This window comes from Anopheles merus, chromosome 2R (assembly GCF_017562075.2).
Source record: "Anopheles merus strain MAF chromosome 2R, AmerM5.1, whole genome shotgun sequence".
NCBI classification, from domain to species: Eukaryota; Metazoa; Arthropoda; class Insecta; order Diptera; family Culicidae; genus Anopheles; species Anopheles merus.
This window is the reverse complement of record NC_054082.1, coordinates 30,785,279-30,807,366: the sequence shown is the minus strand read 5'-3', so window position 1 is coordinate 30,807,366 and position 22,088 is coordinate 30,785,279. Positions and strand designations below refer to the sequence as shown.

Sequence of the window (22,088 nt, the reverse complement as noted above, 5' to 3'; positions counted from 1 at the left end):
CGTTTCGTAAATGACGAACAAAACGAAACGGTAAGCAAATATTTTTAGAGTTCATTCAACTGGTGCGGAATGAAAAACGGAAACGGAATGGGTCGCAAGTTTAGAGTGGAGCAGTGTTACGGAAGCTTCTCGTACAGTGGTTGTCGCTGTATCCATCATCATGTCACATCATTACCGTGTGTGTGTGTGTGTGTGTGTGTGTGTGTCGCCCAACCAGTCATCCATCCCCTTACCTTCCCTTAGTTTGTTATGATTATTATTGGCACGCGCGCTCATTAGAGATGCGGAAATGGTGGAATAAGTGGAAAACCTGCGTGGATGTTCGGAGGAGAACGCAATAGTTTACTATTGCGTTAGTTTAATAGAGTTCAATTGCGTATATATTTCTAGAAACCAGGAATTACTCGTCCTTTCTTGGCCATCTTCTTCAACTTGGTGTTCTTTTTCTTCTGAGCGCGCTCCTTAATGTTGGCTGTACGCTCCTTCTGTCGCTGTTTCTGCTGGTGCTCGATCTTTTGTGCCCGTTCCTTCCACTGTTCCTTTGATTTCTTAATCTGCTTCTTGCGTTGGACCAGTTTCTTCGTGAGCAGTTCCGGATCGTCGCGGACCTGTGTCGGGGAGAGAGTTACAGAGGCAAACATTAGTGGCACCATTATTTCTAACATAATCCAGCTGGACAAACATTACCTTCTGACCCGACGTTTTGGCCATTGCCTTCTCCCACGCCTGTTTCTTCTTAATTTCTGCATACTTTTCAATATCGCCCGATTCCTTCAGCTCCGCAAGCTGCTTCTTGTTATCCAGGACCTTCTTCAGCAGTTTCCTGGTGTCTGTTTCAATTCCTATAGGGGATAACATGAAGAAAAAAAACGGCAAACGCATTACTAGGCCTGTTTGTCGAGGAAATGCCATGAATCCAAAAACATACCCTTCTTCTTTACATCGCTCTCATCAAGCTGCACCTTGGAGAACACAATTTTGCCCTCCGCGTTGAAAATTGGCCCCGCTTTCTTTTCCTGCTTCACGACCAGCGGCTTATGTTCGATCAGCTTGCTCCTTTCCTTTTCCTGCTTGATCACCATCATGCTGATGTTTTTCAGCTTTTTCTTCATCTGTTTCTCCTTCTTCAGCTTCTTGCGCTCGACTTTGTGCGGGTCTGTGCTTGATTTGCGTCCCAAGTGCTTTGATACGATTTTGTTTTGCTTCACTATGTTCTGGTGCGTCCTGTCCTCTTCGGTATCATCCGTATTTTTCATGAGTGGTTTTTTCGGTTTCTCCACTGTGTCGAGCAGATATTCAGAGTCATCCTCATCTTCATCTGCAAAAAGAAACGTAGGATAGATGTTCGAGTGCGTTAGTTCGTTTCGTTAAACAGCATATTTACAAAAAGAAAGTCCCCGACCGACCCCGACCGTACCTTTCTTGGCTTCCGGTATGTTGAACAGCTCCATGTAAAACTCCATTTCATCGTTTATCGCTTGCAGACGGGTTTGCAGCTCGTTAGTCGCTTTCTTACCCATTTTGGATCTATTTATGAGGGACGAAACTAGACACACACGTGAATTTATTTAATGATACAGATTCCCGGCACAAATCGTCTTAATTTCCGCGTGGTGCCGATCAAAACAAATAGCACACAGTGGTGTAGTCGTGCATGGTACCGTTTTGGCATGACGTGTAGTGATGGTCACCAGAAAACAGTCGTCATCCGATCCAATCCGAGAACCTTTGTTCCGATATGAACCGAAAGCTAAACAAAACTATTTTATTGCAAAAATATGAACCAAGTTGGTAAACAAATGTGACTTTTATGCGTGCCACAGCATGCTGATAATATTTTCCACAATTTATTGCAATAAAATAAATCATTCCACTTCATTCAAAAATACACATGCGCTGTTCTGTTCTATTCACCTTGGCCGTCGCCGAACAAGCCAGCTGTCAAATTCTGTTGACGCTAGCTCATCCGTCAAAAATCATCCGAGTCATTGCATTATTTGTTGCCGTTGTCCGCTCTTTACTTGTTCAGTTTGCAAAAAAATAGTGAAAATGATTGACGCCGAGATGGTTATTCCTGATAAGGTAAGTGCGAGGGTGTAGTTGCACCTGTGGGCTTGCTAGCGGCAGTCGAAGTTAAACGTTAGTCAACGGAATTAAGCAACGGCGATTGGTTACCATTCCTACCCGCACAGGACGAGTCCGACACGCGAACAATGAAGGACGTAGTGAACCCGCTGGAAGAACCGCTGGAGGAGGATCTTTACATAAAATACAAGGTAATACATTAGTACAAATGTCGCTGTGCGTAGATTACAGTTCACCGCCCTTGCTAAACCCACGTCCACCGATGCTCGTCCACCCCACAGAAGCTGCAAAAGATGCTCGAGTTCCTAGAGGTGCAGGAAGAGTACATCAAGGATGAGCAGCGCAACCTGAAGAAGGAGTACCTGCACGCGCAGGAAGAGGTGAAGCGCATCCAGTCGGTGCCGCTCGTAATTGGCCAGTTCCTGGAGGCGGTCGATCAGAACACCGGTATCGTCGGTTCGACCACCGGATCCAACTACTACGTGCGCATTCTGTCCACCATTGACCGGGAACTGCTGAAGCCGTCGGCCAGTGTCGCCCTACACAAGCACAGCAATGCGCTGGTGGACGTTCTGCCACCGGAGGCGGACAGCTCCATCTCGATGCTGAATGCGGACGAAAAGCCGGACGTGCAGTATTCGGACATTGGTGGCATGGACATGCAGAAGCAGGAAATCCGCGAAGCCGTCGAACTGCCGCTTACACACTTCGAGCTGTACAAGCAGATCGGTATTGACCCACCGCGCGGTGTACTGATGTACGGACCGCCCGGTTGCGGCAAGACAATGTTGGCGAAGGCGGTCGCTCACCACACAACAGCTGCATTCATTCGGTACGTAAACAAGCGCCATGTTTCATGTTCAGCCGGACAGCTCAATGCAAATGTAATGCGTGTTTGTTTTCCCCCCCTATTTCAACAGTGTGGTCGGTTCCGAGTTCGTGCAGAAGTATCTCGGCGAAGGGCCGCGCATGGTGCGCGATGTGTTCCGCCTCGCGAAGGAAAACTCGCCCGCCATCATCTTCATCGACGAAATTGATGCGATCGCGACGAAGCGTTTCGATGCGCAGACCGGTGCCGATCGGGAGGTGCAGCGTATTCTGCTCGAGCTGCTCAACCAGATGGATGGGTTCGATCAGACGACGAACGTGAAGGTGATCATGGCCACTAACCGGGCCGATACGCTCGATCCGGCCCTGCTGCGTCCGGGTCGTCTCGATCGTAAGATTGAGTTCCCGCTGCCCGACCGGCGACAGAAGCGGCTGATCTTCTCGACCATCACGGCGAAGATGAACCTGTCGGAAGATGTCGACCTGGAGGACTTTGTCGCCCGGCCGGACAAGATCTCTGGTGCGGACATTAACGCCATCTGCCAGGAGGCGGGTATGCACGCGGTGCGTGAAAACCGATACATTGTGCTGGCGAAGGACTTCGAGAAGGGTTACAAGAACAACATCAAGAAAGATGAAACGGAGCACGAGTTCTACAAGTAGACACAGCAGCAGCGCTGGGAGTGGCGTGGCGGCATTGACGCTGGTGTATTCACGTTCGCTTTAAGGTTACACGAATGTACACGAATTCTGTGTGTGGGTTCGTCTCAATAAAATTAGCTACGATTTTGTCTGATAAACGTCGAGTTCTGGTTTGACTCGTTTGAAACATTTCGGACGTTACGGAAGCTGAAGCAATGGAAACACCTCCTCCACATGGATGCAACTATATAAGGGGTATGTATGGTATAGTATAGTATATATATATAATTTTCTTTGTTGTTTAACATTGACAATCCACAGAGTTTGTTATTTGGCATTTTTGGAAATGAAACACACACGCACACATACACATACATATACTCTCACAATTACTAAATGCTAAATGCTTTGAAACCGCGACAAACGGACCCGTCTCGATGGCTCGCCTCAAGCACACGAAGTGAAGAGAAGGCGAAGCCCTTACGTTTGTTACATTTTGAATGTTAGAATCTCTTTGTTATTCTCCCTCTCGTGCATTTCAATTGTATATTTGCGCGCACGAAGTCTATTACCAACGTGCTTTGTTACACATCTCTTGCTAAATTCGTCCCTCGTACACTGCATCAAGCAAACCCTCGAACGAACCCCACAAAGAAACCGTTACTTGGGTAAGGATAAAAATTACATGCAGCGCGATGAAAGTTGTATATATATATCATATCATATCATATCATGTCATTTCAACATCGGTATATAGGTATTGTATACATAGCTACTGCTCGTTTGCACGTGTATATAGTAATCGATTAATGGGATTATTTGTCCTCTTTTTTATGTACCTTTTTGGGGGGATTACCAAAGACCCGTTAGATTTAAAGTTTGCATTTATTTAAAAGTTTATTTCAACAAGATGCTTTGCTTAGCTACGCATTTATATATTCATTCCTTTATGACCCGTTATGTGTATGTGTTTTTGTTGCTTATTGCTCAATCTCATCTCATTGTATCAATCAACCGGTATTCGACCTAAACTGGTGTTGCGTTATGCTTAATGCTTAATTCTCTTCCTCCGACCCAACATTATGGCTATATAATTAACAAGGTTTTAGCTTGGCCAACCCAAAACCACAAGAAAATTCTCATCAACCCTCTCTCTCTCTCTCTCTCCCTCACTTTGTTACTACATTCCAAAACTGTTTGGTTATATGAAATCTAGCCACGTTTTCCTAACTACCAGTCGATGCCGCAAAGGACAGATGCCGCGTAAACAAAACAGTAAAACGCAGCCAGTGCCTTCGCCCGACCTGAACGCGATGCTGCGGCTGGGAAGCTGTTCAGATTTCATAGTCACTTATTGTCTGTGCGTGGGTCAGGGTGGTCCAGAGCGGTGCCCGGATACCTTCGCACACCTCCTTCTGCCGCTGCACCCGGGGTGCCTTCTTGCGCGACCCATATCTAGCCGGTGGTTTGCCGTCCTTGGCCGTAGCCGTCTTGGCCGATGTCGTCGTCGTTTCGTCAAAGCTGGTGGTACTGGTACGTCCATCGCGTGCTGCATCCCTTCCTTCCCGTGGCGATCGTGCTGATGCCGGGCTGATGACGCCGCTACTACACGCTGCGTGCGTTCGGCCCAGCCCGGTCAGATTCGTCTCGCTGTGCGAAACGGCCAACCGTTTGTGTTTGGTGTTGCGAAACCGTTTCCGCTTGCCACGGACCAGCTCGAGCACCGTATCGTCCCGATCTTTGCCGTACGCACCGTAGGCGGCGGTTGCGATCGTGCCGGTGATCGTGTTGGTACGGATCGGCAGGAGCGGTCCGGTCAGTTCCGTTGGGCTCGGTGCCCTCGAACCGACCGGACTCTCCGAATGCTAGCACTGCTCGTTGTCCGTGTCGGAGGGTGGATCGGTCAGCAGCATGTGGGCGGCGGGCGAATCAAGCTAAATCGAGCGAAGGCAATGTAGTAGAAGGAAAGGGAGGAAGATTTCTTCGAGGATGGAGCAAAACAGCACCAAACATCAACCTTACCTGGCTGCTGCCATGCGTATCACTCTTCTCCTCGTACACCGTATCCAGATCGAGGGAAGGGTATCCGCGGCTCAGGCTCTCCCTCGACTGTAGCAGAATCGAACGCTGATTGCCGACTGTTGGAGGAATAAGCAAAAAAGGACGAAGGTAAAATATATTTGCATTAGTTACGGAACAACAAAAAACGAGCAAGATGGTTGTTTCTTCAATCATCTGTAGTACAGATGTCTTCTGGTCGTTTGAATCAATGCGACCGCTCTAACGATGGAGGAAAGGACGCGAATGAAGGCATCTGCCGAATGCATGTCAATACACACACACACGCGAACAAAAAATCCAATCTTTATTACTCTTTTCCTTACGAAAAAGGATGTTTTCGTAACAGTGCGACGTTGTACGATGCATTCCGAACAGGCTGGGGCGGCAGATGGTTCTTTGTTCCCATTCATTCGACATGTCTTCCTGAAGTTAGTTAAACCCGACAGAGCGGAGCGTTCTGGAAATGCGGACCAAGCGAAATTGCTCCAGTGCCGGACCAGACAAGCTCCACAGCATTCTCAGAAATAGGCAGCAGCCCACCATGAATGGGTACACCGTAATAAATGCTGCTGTTGCTGGCGACGTTTTGTACTAAATGCTTCAGAGTGGGCTTGCGAGCCCGGAAGATGGGTTGCCGTCGTCCGTGCTAGAATTGAATTCCGCAAAAAGGACGCCTGGCTTCCATCGTGCACCATCATCTTTGCGGCAAGCTAATTTGAGCTTTATTCCACGAACGGCACTTTGAATACGAATTTAATTTAATTAGATGTGCCTTTGGATAGGTGTTCGGGGGCTCCGTGTGAATATAGCGAGTTGTATGGGAGATTGAGTATTTGAAGGGGCAAAGAGGTTGGATAATGCTCTAAAACAGTGTCTATAGGTTGTTTTATACTAAGAAATTCTGTTTAACATTTATTTACAACATTTGTTACCCCATATAAAGGTTAGGGTTGAAATTCTTCTTTCAATTGCTGTGCCAAACACCGTTGCCTGTACCCACTAGTGAAAGTGAGCTTGGCTTTCAGTGACTTATTTTTGCCATAGCATTATAGTCAAGTCCTACGTAAGGGGACACGGTCTATTCAGGACTTAAACCCACGACGGGCATGTTGTTGAGTCGTACGAGTTGACGACTGTACCACGAGACCGGCCTAAAGAGGGTCGAAATAGTTTAAATAAAAGAAAATAATCATAAACATAAACACCCAACACATGTAAACATGGCATAAGTTCAGGCGCTTATCAAAACAATACCGTTATTCTTTTTTTAAATATGTCCAACATTTCTTCCAAAAGTAAATATTTCCCCAAAAGTTAGTTTCAAGCCTTATGTCTACATGAATAATACAAGGAAGAAGACTGAAATAGATCTGTATGTCTATCAATCTTTTGCTTACTGCAGCAATAGCTCCCACACAATACCCTTCATTATCAGTGACCGAAACGCCCCCAAACACCGATCCTCCGCTGATGCGCTCAATTGAAATGAACGATGATTCTGCTTTTCCAGGGATACGTCTTGATTGAAGCAAGAATTAAATCGCCAGAAATAGAGCGAACTTTTTATGCGGCGAGAGCGAAGGAAGCACCGAGACCACTGAGACGCCCTATACAATCTATCATCGAGCCAGTTACCATTTGGTAATAAAGAATCAAATCGCATCGAAGCGGTGGCAGTTAGCATTGCCTTCCAACTCCATCCCAACCCAAACAAGCAAACAAACAAACAAACACGCACCACACTCAATTATTTTGCATCATAATCCTCCACCATCCACCGAATGGAAACAACAGAAAAAAGCAACAACAAACTAGTGCCAAAGTAAGCATTAGCGTCGAACCGACGATCACGACTTTCTAGGGTCAGCCTTCGGGTCAAACCTAAAGGGACAGCAAAATGAGCCGTTTAGCGCGCTTCCCGCAGAAGGCAAAGAGGCAAAACACAATAAAAACCAGAGCAACATTCTTGCTCCTTTCGCTTGCACAATCCTCATGTTGGTGGATTATGATGCTGGGAATGTTTGCCAACTTTATAATGGTACGAGAGTCGTACTGACCTCGCACGATAGGGCGTGTGCCTGGGGATGGGTTTGACGAACCCACCTCCCAACGGGCACGATCTAAATGGGAATAATTGCCACTTCGTTAGGTAGTCTCTCTCTCTCTCGCTTGGAATTGCAGGGAAAAAGAGCACCGGACCGAGCTGATGGTGAATTCCCTATTTTTTTACGTTACTTTGTCTCGTTAAGCGTACCTCCCAACCACACCACATCAAACACCAGGCGCCAGGATGCCACACCCGGAGAGGCCATGAAGTCGACCGAAAGGCCGATGTAATGCTGCGTTACGCGAACGAATCAATTATTTATTTATACACACTCGTTTATTTATTTACTTGCGCATTCATTACGCGCAAACGGTGGCGCGTGGTTAGTCCCACGCGAGCGTTGCTGCAACCGCAACCAAAGCTGCGAGTGAGTGAGAAAAGCTGAGAGTGTGGCCGTGAATAGTTGGCCGTCTGACAATGTTATCCTGGTCGCCATTCGGAGGTCGGGGGCGAAGGGGTGCCAGCTAATCAGATCACCATTATGGTGCGGATGGTTCCGCACAGCCGTTCGCTCCCGACAATCAGAAGCTCATTAATGTCGGCCACGTGGTGGATCCACGCGTCAAGTGTGTGATTGTGTGTTGCAGCTGTGCGTGAAATGAATTTGAATCAACGTTTGAAGTTGTGTACACATGCGGAGGGCTTAACGATAGTGTGAGAGAGTGAGATAAGAATTTAAAGAGAGGATGATGAGCACCAACGACGAATAAAGTTCACATCGTTTTATAGTTTATCTAGGATGGAGCATCAATGTGAATCCATCCATATGGACTTTGTTTTATCTGGCTTTAAATGAGCTTTATGAGGTTTAAGGCCATTGATACAACTCTCACACACGAAACTGGTACCCCTGTTAACCCTTGACGTATCGTTTGCATGGACACAGCTAAACATAAATCTTTCCCAGTATCAATAATACACCCACGGGGCAGGGATTTTCCGCCAAACCCACCAGGCCGATCCAATCCGCTACCGGAACCGACGGAAACTTCTAACGAACGATTTACCTTCCCTTTTGAAGGCGTATCAGATTCTTCCGCCAGCGAGTCCGGTTTGTTTTGGCTTTCAATCAAACAGTGGCAAATAGTGTACCGTTTACTCCGGCTCCGGTTCGATCGGTTTTCTGTTGGGCGCGGAAACTTTAGATCGATTGCAAACTGGTAAAGTTTTTTTTTCCTCCCATGTTACTGGCGGGGAAGTTTGTTCGCTGAATGGCAAGCTTTTAATTAGTTTCAAGTAACCCATTAAAAGGTAAACTATTACTATGCTCGTTTTTTCTCCCCCTTGCGAAGTGTTGGGAGAGTTGAACGTTGTTTAATGGTTGAAACTAGTTGAGTAATTATAGCGTGCGGCAGGAACCGTATCCGTATCGATCCTGTTTCTCCGATGAATCTTTGAAAGTTTTCCAATTCAATTTTGCCAAAGACAAATATAGAGACAGTGCATTGCAAATCAGCTTGCATTCCCTGGCTGGCAGCATGCCCACGGCCACTCCACAAATGCTGAAATGTGGATAGTTTCAGTATTGAATTTTGTTTGCGTAACGTGGTGGTTCATTTGGCCGGAGCTGTAGCGATTTTCTTAGAAGTAGGATCTATATGTATACGGTGGGTTGTTTGCAACGTTACCAATATCATTCCTCTCTAAGGTCGTGTTTCATTTGGGGCAAATGGAGAAATTATTTATCCGAGCCTGGGCTTTATTATTTAGCCTTTGATCCGCTGTGGTTCTGTGGTCTGGGTGAGTTTAGAGTCTGGGGTTTGTTATTTCCATTCCACTAATGGAGCGGTTCGGGATCTCCTAATGAATAACCTTGGGCCCAATAAATAACATTCCTTTTCATGGGTTGCATACTGTGGGCTCAGGGCACGTTTTCAAGGATACAAATATTACACTTATTACCTATTATTTCAACCTTTTTTATCGTATATGATGCCACACTTAGAGAATGACTAGTTTTATAAGAATATTTCACAACAAAAAAATCTTGAAATATGAAGTTGACTAGTCATCTTAGTAAAGCTTTTAAAATATTAAATATATAATTTCTGAAAGACCAATAATGATGATCGGACAAATAGCGTTATGAGGTCTAATTATATCGTTATATTGTGTCATATTATCCAATATGGTTACTAAAGTAGTCGAATAAATCAATCCTTGCTTGCTCAGATGGTTGTTGGCTCTATCTGGCATAGAACCAGCGTGTCTATCAAATATACTACTGGGAACATACAATAATTACGAGCTTTTTATTGTTAAAAAAAATATGTAAAAATTTATACAATAGTGTTGTTAATTCCAGAACGTTTCGTTCGATAATACAGGGTTTCCCACGATTTTTTGGTCAGTTCCCATGATTTTTTGGTGCGTTCCCACGATTTTTTTCACAAAGATTTTTGGTTCGTTCCTATAATTTATAGGTATTTTCCTATTAGATATCAATACAATTAGACCAAAAAATTCTGGGAAACGGCAAAAAATCGTGGGAACGCACCAAAATAATATGGGAACCCATCAAAAATTGATGGTAACTAACCAATAAATCGTGGGAAACTCTGTATATTGATTGAAACTGTCGCAACTTTCACATCACTATGGTCTGTACTTCCATACTATATATTTTGTAATAACACTATAATTACAACGAATCAAGCTACTCAAGCTTAAATAAAGTGCCCCAGGCAAGACAAATGGCTTACCATTCCTAAAGATTTGCAAGATAATTCAATAACACAACACTTAAACACACCCAATCAAACAGTTCATGAAAAATGATAACGATTGGTGATTCCGAACCCAAACTCAATCCATTGCAAATTCGCGTTTGCCTTATTTTTTTCCTCGCGTAAACATGCCAATGCGAAACATAGCCATCGTTTCACCCACCAGAAACATCGTTCCAAACCCCGATATCGCCACCCCGGGGGCCACGACGATTTGGTGCTCGTTATAGAGCGCGTCGCTTATTAATCTAAATAAAGGATCCTTTGCGCTAGATAATAAATCTCAATAAACCTTATTCAGCGCGCACACAGACACCGACACCGACACACACACATTGGCGGCAAGCGTACAATATCCTTCCAGTCTTTCACGCTGCACAGATCTCCCGCAACGGATGAATTGTCCTCCATTAGATGTGATTCATGTGCTAGCGTTTTCCACCGTTTTCCACACCGGATCGCATCCCCCCCATCGCCTCGCACGCTAACGATCTTCGCGACTGTGCAACTCCCTTAGCAGCAGCAGCGACTGCTTTTTAAAGACCCGGCAACCGCAGCCCGCAGGGAATTGTTAGCCTATCGCCCATGGGGACGGAGGTTTTGCCCAACAAACTTACTCCCGCGGCCATTCCGGGCCCCGAACTTTATTTACAAAACTTTGCCTAATTTCTATCACAGCTCCCCACCCCTAAACAGCTTGCACCACCCTTAGACACCGGACAAGCACGGCGACGGCTGATTGATGCACAAACAACGTGGCATTCATAGCAGGCGACCAATAGAACCTCCTCCCCCACGCGGGCGCCAACTTTGTGCAAATGTTGTAACGCGCCGTACACGCCGCGATGAAATAATTGAATCAATTTTGTTGACGCGCCAGAAAAAGTTTTGCATCACCAGCACAGCCAGCAAGTTTGGTTTGTGGACAATGTTTAATTAATTGAACTATTCCCCGGCTGGCTGCTGCAAAGACGCGCGCACTGCGAAGAGACTCCTCTGCCCGCATTCCAACGGAAACGAAAAGTGGAAACATACTTTTGTGAAATGCTTTCGCAAATTTCGCGAAAACCATCTACCCGAAATTCTTTGCTGCGCTCGTACCTCGTCGCGTTGTAGTAGCAGGGCCTACTGAGGGAAAACTGGAATGATGCTCTCATTCTCTCTCACACTGTCTTCTGTCTTTCACTCTACGCTACTTTCAGTTGTTTCGTTCCATTGTACTATCTTGTCACTACGGCGTTCCTTTGTACGCGTTCGACTGCTGCTTCACGATGAAGCGCTGTGCGTCCCGCACGCCTGAAGGCACACGCGAGCATACAAGGATTTTGAGACAGAGTTGATGTTGCCCTCCAAAAGAAACTATCCAAATTCTCCAAAGTAAAAAAAAGCCAGTTACCACTTCCCACACTTTCCCGGGGAAAAACGGCGGCGTACCACCGGCACAATACTTACGGTGGTGCGAATTGAAGCGAACGAGCGTAATGGTGTTTGCCTTGAGATCGAAGTTTCGCCGCCGGTCACGTTCGCGGGCAATCTTGGCACGGCGCCGCAGGCAGCAGATGACGAGCAGGGCAAAGATGGGGAAGCCAACGATACAGGACAGGATCGGTACGACGATCGTCTCCGGCGAAACTGTGAAGAATGGCGGGTAACGAAGCGGGGTTTTTGTTTGTTTTAATTTAAATCCAACAAAGTAAAGTAAAAAACTAGTACCACAACGTACATGGAGCACGAGACACCTGTCACTCACCTGTTGGATAGATTAATATGTCAACCTTTCGGGCGGGCTGTTCGGTGGGTGTGGTGGACGTTGCGACCGTACCGTTCGGCGCTCTCGGTGGCACGAGGGCCGACGCTAGCGTGCCACTGCTACTATTGCCGTGCGCCATCGAACCAGTTACGTGTGCGTACGATCGAGCCTCGGTCGGCCTACTGACGGTCGCGTTTCTGGGTACGGTTTTGCCGAGTACGGTACCATTGATGGCTTCATTCCACGGCGCTGTAATGATGTCCTTTGTCCTGCTGCTGCTGCTGCTGCGCTGTAATCGTTCGCTGGAGGCAGTCGCTTCTATAGCACCATCTAATTGCAATAACATTGTAACAACAGGCTCACGTTTACCACGAAAACACGGTTCGCACACGTTTCGTCGTTCGTTCTACAGTGTTCCGTTCCCGGGCAGCGCTTGCTGGCAGACGCTTGCTGCCTACACTCATTTAGCTTCTGCTGGGGCGGATGGGGCGGATGTCACAGCCGGGAAGCGGTGGGTGAAAATACGTAAACGTGCTTCAATTGATTGCGTCCCGTCGAGTGGGGCAGGTTAGAACAAACAAAAGCACAAAAGACAGGAGAGGAGAACTCCTCCATCGACCGATTCGGGAACACCGACCATCAGCAGCAGGGGTAAATAAATAGAATCGGTTCACTTTCGCTTTTAGCACAAAACCAATTTAGCTTGGAGCTTGGGGCCCTCCTTCGGGGCCGTGTAGAATCGAACGAAATCGAGTATTTGCTGTGGTGGAGAACAGATGGGAACGTCGAAAGACGGACGAATTGTTTTCCGTAGATAAGTTTTATTGCCTTTTTTCACCTCTTCCGGTGAACTCTTCTTTTGTGCTGTTTTCCCCCTCCGTTTTCTACCAACATCCATCCGCCAGACACAGGAAGGATCGCTTCCCTTTGTGTGACCGATCAGATAAACCTTCTTCACGTTCCATTTGCCAAATCAATCAATTTCGTGTGCCGTGCCGCACAAACACTACGCAAACACGCACACGCGGCGCTCCGTTTCCAACGTTACATGAAACTTTGACCGCACATACACACTCTTCACGCAAGCAAGATCAAGTGAGCCAAGCCCAGGAAACACAGGCACCATACCACGTGGGCTGCACTCTCTCTCTCTCTCGGTGGTTGTGGACGATATTTTCGATTAGCTCGAGCTTTTTGGTTGTTTGGTTTGTTTGTTGGGTTTTGTTTCTTTTTTTGTTCGATCGAAGCATTAGCTGGTTTTGTTGATTTATCCGCAAATTGCATGCAATCGTCGCACCATGCACCACACCACGCGACTCGCCTCAAACGAACCTTCACGAGCCTCTTACACAGCACTTATTACACCCCGCACAAAGCGACACAATTAACTGACGAGACAGATTCATTCAGCCGAAGTTGCCCATCCCAAACTGGGGTAGAAGCGCGCGCGCGTGTGTGTGTGTTTGCGGTCCGAAAGGTAACTTACACGCCGACGACGGTGCACGAGCGACTGGGCTGCTCCATCGCTTCATGCGGCATCGCGTATCACACTTTTACAGCAAACACTTTAATATTCACCATGCATCCAACCTTCTCCCATCTTGCTTCTTTGTACGTGTGTGTGTTTGTGTACGTGGGTTTAAGTGGAAAAGGTGAAATGGTAGTTAAACGAAGCTAAACGTACCGCACGGACAATCACATGTGTGGTCTGGTGATGATTGCGCGACGCCTACAGCGAACCGAAAGGGAAGCAAAGTTATATCATTGTGCTGGCTGATGTAAACTGTGAAGCAGGTTTAATTACACTAGCAACACGGAGAGCACACTTGTGTGGAAACAGGGATGCACAGTGGTTGACGATAGTTTTAGGGTGTTGTTTTGTTGAACAAAAATAATTCACTGTTGTTGTTATCGTTTGTACTTGCTGTAAACTAAGCGGGAGCGGATAGGAAAGAGAACCGAATCACTGGCGACCACGCGAGTAACTGCAAGCCAACACCAAACAGCAGCAGCAGTAGCGGCAGCCGTGCCGCGCTTCGGCCCTTTCCTTCCACGATCGGTACAGCTGGTCGGCTGGTCGCGGAAACGCAAACAACGAGCCGTTCTTCGGACTTCGGGGAACTCCCTTTCCCTACATGCCACTCAACCACCGGGTGCCACCGAATGAAAATCGATTGTGAAACACACGCGCTGGAAAACGCGAAAATCGGTCCACAGTTGAACCAATGCGTGTAAGCAATGGAAAGCGTGCGAGCGAGAGAGCGAAACAGGAGAGTGCGAACGAGTGTGAAAAGGAGAGCAAATGATACACGTACCCTTCTTCCTTTCTGCGGCCGGGCTACTTCGACGACGACGACAACAACTGGTGCGCGACAGCCAGTTAGTAAATGCTACTTCGGTCTGACTTCAGGCTGACCGTAGTTTTCGGTTGCCCTTCCTGTAGTGGGGGGGGGGGAATGGCAGGATGTGGTGGAAATTTCGAAATGGGAGATAGAACACATCAACAGCCAAAGTGAGACCGCAACTTCAAAGTGTGAAACAGAGAGATAAAAAAAGAACGAGCGAGAGAGAGAGAGAGAGTGAAAATGGGAAAATGAAAGAAAGGGTGAGAGCGAGAGAGGATTCGTTACATTTCGGAATGTTTTGTAGCGAAGCTGGATTGCTCCCCCCCCCCTCCTCACCTTCCTCAAGGACCAACACCATCCTCCCTTTGGTCCTTTCCATTCCCCCCGGGGAGCGCATCATCGTTGTTCTTCCTGTTCTCGCCTCGGTCGCTGGTCGAGCGTTTCAGCGTTCGGATGCGTTCCGATCTTGGCCTGACGCAAAACCACTCCCTCGTTATTGAGGTGGCATCGCATGCACAGTGCTGCACGGGTTTTTGGCGCGATGTTGATGAGCATCGAATTCAACCTAACAAACTTAACGGTCTCTCAAGAGACATCAAGCAATGAAAAATATATTTAAATATTATAAACTATTAAAATCTCCTAGGCCCAGACCTTCTCAAGTGTCATTTTGCAGTTTTTCAACATATCATGGCAGTCTTTCAACATATCATGCTTTAGTTTATGTTTAAATAAAGCTTTTAGTTTCTTTTCTCCAATTTCATGTAGGTATTTGATACAAAAGAAAGTGTTAAATTCTTTTTCAACATTTAACATTCAACTTAATGTAGAAATGACTCCTTTAATATTACTACTAAAAATCGACTGTATATTGACGTAACACATTAACTAAACTCTACTTGATTGAGTGTGAATGATCTAATGACATTTGACTTTAAAAAATCTGTTTTCTAATGGTTGATAAGTTGGTTGTTTCATACATTTTCTCGCTTTCAAGTATAACTATATCGTTTTGAACACTGTGGAGATTAACGAAGAATGGATTAATCACATGTGGAGCTGCTATGGTGTTTTAAAATAGAACTAAGCAATAGTTTTTGCTTATTTGTTTATTTCCATCTTAATAGCGATTTTATGGATTTGAAAAGTGTAAATTTCTGTCAAATGGGAACAGGAAATTGAATAAAAATTCACAGTCAACAGTTAACCCTCTCTAATCTGAGAACTCTCCGATTTGAAAACCCTCTCTTATTTGAACATTTTTGACAGTCCCTTCATTTTCAGTACATTTTTGCGGCTCTAATTTGGAAAACCTCTGCAATCTGTGTCCCTCTTATTTCTGTATGGTGTTGCTATGGTTATTGAAAGAATTATGCCCCAATCTGCAATCGTGTTCGTAGTTTCCTATAACAACAGCCAAGGCAGCATATTAAATTTTCCAAACACATTCTAGTTTGTATGAACTTTTCATTCATTTTCAACCTTTCTATTTTGAAATCCACTCTTATTTGATAGTCCCATCGGCTCTCAAAAAAGAAAGAGTTAACTGTAATATAAATGCAAAATGATAATAATGAAAAATAAATATTACAGTTAGTTGACTTGAATTGGGCCGACCCCATGGTACAGTCTCCAACTTGAACAATTTAACAACGTACCCGTCGTGGGTTCAAGCCTCGAATAGACCGTCCCCCCGTAAGCAATAATACTGGATAGCCTGTACAAGCCGGTATGTCCGCGTAGGACGTTACACTAATTAGAATGTAAGTTAGTTGAGATACAATATGACCTCACTTGTTGGGACAGTGAGATCGCTCTCGATAAATTGGGCTGTTTGTTTCATTGGAATGGCTTTGCTTAATAGCTCCATGATTACAATGCCGGTGTTTCTTCCTGTCAAAACTGCCTGCCTTGGTGGGAGATAACCCAACTATTGGCACCGCGCCAACGAGTGAACAAACCAACCGAAAAGGACTCAACCAGTGAGGCTCTACTGTAGTTCACATTCAAGTGAAAATCGTCATCCTATCGAGTGTTTTTGGTGGTTGTAGTAAATTGCTCATAAATTGTAGAATGGCAACTGGCGGTGAAAATTGCAACCGACCGTATCGCTCGTGGCGGATACCGAGCGGATACTGTGTGATCCATCTTCCGGTTTCGCCAGAGCATCTCTCGCACTCGAAATCCCAACGGATGCCGATCCGTTCATATTTTCCATCTGAATGACAGGTTTCGTGCCGTTGCCAACAGTATCATTATTACATACAGTGGCCGGCAAAATAAAGTGGCCACTACATACAATTTAACATGTTTTAATTTTTTTTCCGTGAAAAATGAAGTTATTGTACTGCTTTATTTTTTGAAACATTGTTTGTGATATGCTTAAGAATGCGCAGTACCATAGCATGACAAAAATGAGAAGTTTGCTTCAAGAAAAAATATTTTTTTCAAAATTGATCGAAATCATTGTGCCAAAATAAAGTGCCCACTTTATTCATTCTACAGAAAATATTTTTATGAACAAATATAACACCAATTTTATAATTTATATGCATTTCTCTCGCATTCTTTACATGTTCGAGGATCTTTGACGTAATTTATTTATTTTTTTATCTGCACATATTTGGCATTGGTTCTTCTTAAGAGCATTTCAGAGCTTTAACATATTTGGTATTTCTTAATCACGTCATTTTCACCACATTTGGATCAAAATGTGCACACTAAATCTCGATAGGATTAAATTTAAGACTAAGTGAGAGCGATTAAAGGAGTTTTATTCGATATGATTAAAAAAAAATCTTCGTGTATAACTTGAGTCGTCTTCTTGTTGTAACATCAATTTATTTACTAACTCCGTATTTTTCACAGAAAACAGATAAATTCACATAGTATGCTTATATAGGTATTAGCTTTCATTACGCCGTCGATTTAAACCATGCTCCCCACTTCTCGTATAGGAATCCCCTCCCTGGTCATCACATTGCACTTTTCATACATATTGGTTTGTTGGATCGCGTCTAGATATTTTTGAACATCAGTTCTAATTTGGACTCATCTGTCCAAATATCAGTTTTTCAACAATTTAACGATATATCTGCATGTTCTTGATCATATTGAAGCCAATTGGCTTTGTTAGTCTTGCTGTAGATCGGAAGAGGACCTTGAAGGACGCCACATCTAACGGACAGTAAATTACGAAAATGGCAATGTGATAACTAGGGGGTGTTCATCTTTAGGAGTAGCGGGAAAACGGGTATGAATCGAAAATACAACTATGGCTGATACCTATTTTAACATTCTTCATCAATACTTTGGGAAAAAATGGGTTTTGGAAACTAAAAACATGTTCCTACAGGCTAACATCTCAACACACATATTCAATACAAAAAACATTTCTCAACTAGTATCGTAACAAACACCTTGCATGTCCTCCATAAAGTCTAAATCTTGGTGCCATCGAGAATTTGTGGCAGATTATAGGTGCGAAGGTTGATAAAACTGGTGTAACAAACAAATAAATTTAAATTTAATACCCTTGATAACGCTTGAGAAGAATCAGATGCAAAAACTAGATGCAGAACTAGATAAACCATTAGAAATGGGAAAAAAATACGCCAAAGATCCTCGAACATGTAAATAATGCGAGAGGAACGCTTATAAATTATAAGTTGGGTGTTATATTTGTTCAGAAAAATATTTTCTGTAGAATGAATAAAGTGGGCACTTTATTTTGGCATAGTGATTTTTATCAATTTTGGAAAAAATATATTTTCTTGAAGCAAACTTGTCATTTTTGTTATGCTATGGTACTGCGCATTCTTAAGCATATCACAAACAATGTTTCAAAAAAATAAAGCAGTACAATTACTTCATTTTTGCCAGAAAAAAATTAAAAAATGTAAAATTGTAAGTAGTGGCCACTTTATTTTGCCGGCCACTGTACATGCCTCGCACTCGGACGGGAAATTGGCTACACACAGCAACTACGGGGATAGGGGGGGGTGAGGGATAGCTTAGTGGCCTTGTTGGTGTTGTGTAAGGGATGGGGGACTGGGATGCGAGAAAGAGCACACGCAGGGCAGGAGAGGGGAGGGAAGCACGCAGCACGAAAACAAAAGGGAAAAAGATGCCAGTGAGCAGCAGCAACGGCAGCAGCAGTGTGTGGTAGGTGTAAATATGATTCCTTGCAAACTGAACTACAATACCTCAACCCCCGTTAGTGCCGTTCGGCCCCGGCCACCTTCGGCAACGCTGTTGCCCTGCCGTCTCCTTACTTACGATCCATGCTTGCTTCGCCCAGTACAGGCCCCCTCACACCACAACCTTAGCACAATAAATCTCCACCCGTGGTGCTGGCAGTAGTAGAAGCCGCCGATCCGATTTAGCAGCATTGGAGCGGCGACCGGGGCTACTTTGGCATTTGGCTTGCGGCTTGGTTTTTGTGGTGATTATTTTCCGTCCGTGTTGCGTTTCATTCATTTCTGCCTTTTTATTTTTATCCTCCCTCGTTCGGTCGTGTGTATGTGTGTGGGTGGGTGTGTATTTCTTTCGCCGTCTCAGGACCGTTGCGACTAAAGACGCTGCTATATACTAAAGGATGAAGCTTTCCATCTGGCAGAGGGGGTCGTGGCGTTGGGGTGTAGAGATTAGAAAAAGGCAGTGGCACAAAAAAACGGCATTGAATGGCGTGAAAAGTATTACCAGCGAGGAGGAGCAGTAGAAGGAATGTTGAGTAGGAGAAGCACAACAGAAAAAAACACTTCGCCCGGGAAAAAGACGAAGTGGATGAAACCTTAGTACGACAACAGGAACATGAAGGTGGCACACGTTGACTAATGGCTACCAGATGGGCATGGGGTTGTGCTAAAATATAAAATACGCTCCCGGGGGGGCAGCGGGGGATTTGTGGGCGTCTTACCAGAGTGGTGGGTAAAACCGACACACATTTGCAATACACTGCAGACAGGCGAGGCGAGCAACATTATGCACGCACGTGTTAATGACAGCACCGAAATGGAGGTGGCGGGAACGTTGGAAAATTCGTTGCACTACACGTTACCTTGGCTGGGGGTATTTTCCGACATTTAGTTGGGTTTTCCGCACATTGCCACCTCTTTTATTCGTTCTCTCTCTCTCTCCCCCCCGTCGGTCTTCAGGAGCTCTATGCCTTGAAAAAGCAGAGCGAGACAATGCTAAAGGAGACGGGAAACTCATGGTCCCTTCACTTGTTTCACGGAACTGTAACTCGCTAAAACAAGCGAAAAACTTATTGCATAAAATGTTATCTTTGCTGTCGGAGTTTTTGAATTTCCCAAGAACTGAAACCGGAAAGACGGAAATAAATGCCTCGAGGGATAAGGTACAAATTGAAAGAAACACTATGGGAAAAGAAAGGAAAAAGTATGCTCGTTTTTGGAAACTTAAATTCCCTCTGCAAAGGAAGTTATAATTGGGAAAGAAATGCGTTTACTTTGAGCACATTCCCGGTGGAATTGTTTGGTGTGCAATGGAACCAACCGAGCCGCCAAACTTTACTTCCCTAATTTCAATTCGAAACTCACAGAAATCCGCCAGAAAAACAATATGAAATTCAATTCACCAACAATCGATTGTCAACTTCAATCTCTGCGCAGTGGCTCGATTAGCAACAATTCGACCATATTGCTGGTCCGATGAAGCATGAAGGGATTTTTGGCGTTCGTCTACCACACTACCCCGCTAGATGCTAGACCTCCCTCTAGATGCTAGATGCTAGAGTCTGCAAGTAGCTAGCTAATCGAGATAAATGAACCATGCGACTAATCGAGCGTACAGAATCGGGTCGGTGGCCACCACGGGCAGCTAACAAACGGTGGCGGATCGTAGTTTTCACTCTGCTCACTTACACTGTTTACTCACCGGTGTTCACTTAAAAAGCGTCCCCGTTATGTGCTTACACGGCTGTGCTTTTTTACCTTTTTTCATTGTGCCACCGAAAGGCACAAGTCCTCGAGCGACTGCTGCTTCTCTCGAGGACGATGCCGACTAGCGCAAAGTGGGGGGAGTGGTGAAAAGTAAATAGCAAAAACCACACTGACACTCACACACACCCACACACACACACACACACACACACACACACACAGTCACACAGCTTGAATGGTGGGCAAACTGGTTTAGTGAACTAAAATACGAACGTCATGCATGACCTATCCCTCCCTAACCCCACCATTCTCCATCTACATGTGAAAGTAATAAATGGAGAAAAGGAAAGGAAGGCGCGAAAGCGAAGGAAAGGAAGCCGTTCCTGGCTCAACGACACTGTGTGTGGGAGAAGTTAGTGACATCTTTCTTTTTTTTTTTTGTTGGCCTCCATTTTTCGGTTGGGGAAATGGTTAAGCGCGCCTAGGAGGAACCGGACGAACATGCTGGGGCATGGCTAAAGTGGACGAAATATGTTGTCAATCGACCGTTAAAAGGACACTCGACACTCGACCGTTGGCAGTGGGGAAGCCCGCGGGAAAAGCGACAAGCAGCAGACACCGAGCAGCCCTGGAAGGGGATTATCCTTGCGCTGATGACGTAAAGCGGATGAGATGAAACTGTGTCATCGAATCGGTGGCCTGGTGGGGACTGGAACAGTGCGGTACAAGTTTTGTGCGACGAAGCTAGTGGGACAATTTATCCGACGTATACGAAAGAGTGGAATTTACTGATTTATAGGGGTTTGCGTTCTACTACAGTAATGAACTGAGGTTGATGGGTCTTGCTCTTACTTTGATCGTATGCTGAATTTTGCACCTAGTTTAACCGCATACATGCTACAGCCTTATCAAAAAGACATCACGGAGGAATTGCAGTGTTTTAAATATCAGGGAGTAGGACTTTAAACGTAATATGTGGAACTGACTATCCTGCTATTAGTAATCAATGAGTCACTGAAAGCCAAGGCAGACCTTGACCGACATCGGTTGTTGTGCCAAAGAAGCGCAGAGAGAAGCATCAGTATTTTGAGACCGACAATATGGTCACAGACGTTTCATGATGCCACAGTTAAAGACGTGCGGAATAAGGGTCGGAATGTCGGGTCGGTTTTCCAGCATTTTAATACCACGGATTAAATAAATTGTTTATTATAAAACAGTGCGTCTAATCTAGTGTTACCTTTATCTTTGTTACTCTACACAATATCCTATAATGGATGACAAGACAGCTAACATACATTTTCCAGATTCGAGTTGGGATTTTACGGGTCCAAAACCTAGTGTTACCAAATCGAAAAGAGTTTACGGATTCGAATTGTAAGTACGATGTTGACAGTCGCTTAACGTGTTCGAAAAATAGTGTCACGATGTTGAGCTGGCTTGAAAACCCCTGTAAATTAAGTGGCTTCAGCAATTGTTTGGTGGACGCATTATTAAGCATGGAACGGAATGGAACACATAATGGAAAAATAACAAAAAACTGTCGACTGTTGAACGAAAAAGTGAAAAGACCAAATTAATTATTGCTTTCAAATTAAATTTAAATTTAACAATTATTATTCCAGTATCCCAAGCCGAAAC

At 45.0% G+C, this 22,088-nt stretch overlaps 3 protein-coding genes across 4 annotated transcripts; 1 reads left to right on the top strand and 2 right to left on the bottom strand.

The window, feature by feature from the left end:
- Nucleotides 1-362: 362 nt before the first annotated feature.
- On the bottom strand, nt 363-1,782 carry LOC121600160 (surfeit locus protein 6 homolog). The gene is made up of 4 exons (XM_041928499.1): nt 1,418-1,782; nt 929-1,318; nt 688-842; nt 363-608 (listed from the first exon to the last, which is right to left on the bottom strand). The coding sequence occupies exons 1-4, from the start codon at nt 1,518-1,520 to the stop codon at nt 387-389; spliced, it is 870 nt and encodes a 289-aa protein (XP_041784433.1). The 5' UTR covers nt 1,521-1,782; the 3' UTR covers nt 363-386.
- Nucleotides 1,783-1,945: 163 nt separating this feature from the next.
- LOC121600134 (26S proteasome regulatory subunit 6B) lies at nt 1,946-3,713 on the top strand. Its single transcript, XM_041928464.1, has 4 exons — nt 1,946-2,082; nt 2,193-2,276; nt 2,367-2,917; nt 3,006-3,713. Exons 1-4 carry the CDS (start codon nt 2,050-2,052, stop codon nt 3,574-3,576), a joined length of 1,239 nt encoding a protein of 412 aa, XP_041784398.1. The 5' UTR covers nt 1,946-2,049; the 3' UTR covers nt 3,577-3,713.
- Nucleotides 3,714-3,803: 90 nt separating this feature from the next.
- LOC121600165 lies at nt 3,804-14,718 on the bottom strand. 2 transcript variants are annotated; one of them, XM_041928516.1, is made up of 5 exons: nt 14,515-14,718; nt 12,200-13,928; nt 11,902-12,081; nt 5,578-5,693; nt 3,804-5,489 (listed from the first exon to the last, which is right to left on the bottom strand). In XM_041928516.1, the coding sequence occupies exons 2-5, from the start codon at nt 12,543-12,545 to the stop codon at nt 5,421-5,423; spliced, it is 711 nt and encodes a 236-aa protein (XP_041784450.1). In that variant the 5' UTR covers nt 12,546-13,928; nt 14,515-14,718; the 3' UTR covers nt 3,804-5,420. The 2 variants fall into 2 exon arrangements, with proteins under 2 accessions (XP_041784450.1, XP_041784443.1); XM_041928509.1 differs by lacking the exon at nt 14,515-14,718 and having other exon boundaries at nt 12,200-14,502.
- Between the last annotated feature and the right edge of the window lie 7,370 nt (nt 14,719-22,088).

What these genes read in the sequence shown, in the direction of transcription:
- LOC121600160 (XM_041928499.1), bottom strand. Translation starts at nt 1,520, where the DNA reads ATGGGTAAGAAAGCGACTAACGAGCTGCAAACCCGTCTGCAAGCGATA. An exon ending in GAGCGATGTAAAGAAGAAGG is followed by an intron (nt 843 to 928) that starts GTATGTTTTTGG and finishes TATCCCCTATAG; the next exon opens with GAATTGAAACAGACACCAGG. An exon ending in CCAAAACGTCGGGTCAGAAG is followed by an intron (nt 609 to 687) that starts GTAATGTTTGTC and finishes TCCCCGACACAG; the next exon opens with GTCCGCGACGATCCGGAACT.
- LOC121600134 (XM_041928464.1), top strand. Translation starts at nt 2,050, where the DNA reads ATGATTGACGCCGAGATGGTTATTCCTGATAAG. An exon ending in ATCTTTACATAAAATACAAG is followed by an intron (nt 2,277 to 2,366) that starts GTAATACATTAG and finishes TCCACCCCACAG; the next exon opens with AAGCTGCAAAAGATGCTCGA. An exon ending in ACAACAGCTGCATTCATTCG is followed by an intron (nt 2,918 to 3,005) that starts GTACGTAAACAA and finishes CTATTTCAACAG; the next exon opens with TGTGGTCGGTTCCGAGTTCG.
- LOC121600165 (XM_041928516.1), bottom strand. Translation starts at nt 12,545, where the DNA reads ATGTTATTGCAATTAGATGGTGCTATAGAAGCGACTGCCTCCAGCGAA. An exon ending in TCGCTTCAATTCGCACCACC is followed by an intron (nt 5,694 to 11,901) that starts GTAAGTATTGTG and finishes TTCCTCCAACAG; the next exon opens with TCGGCAATCAGCGTTCGATT. An exon ending in ATACGCATGGCAGCAGCCAG is followed by an intron (nt 5,490 to 5,577) that starts GTAAGGTTGATG and finishes CGCTCGATTTAG; the next exon opens with CTTGATTCGCCCGCCGCCCA.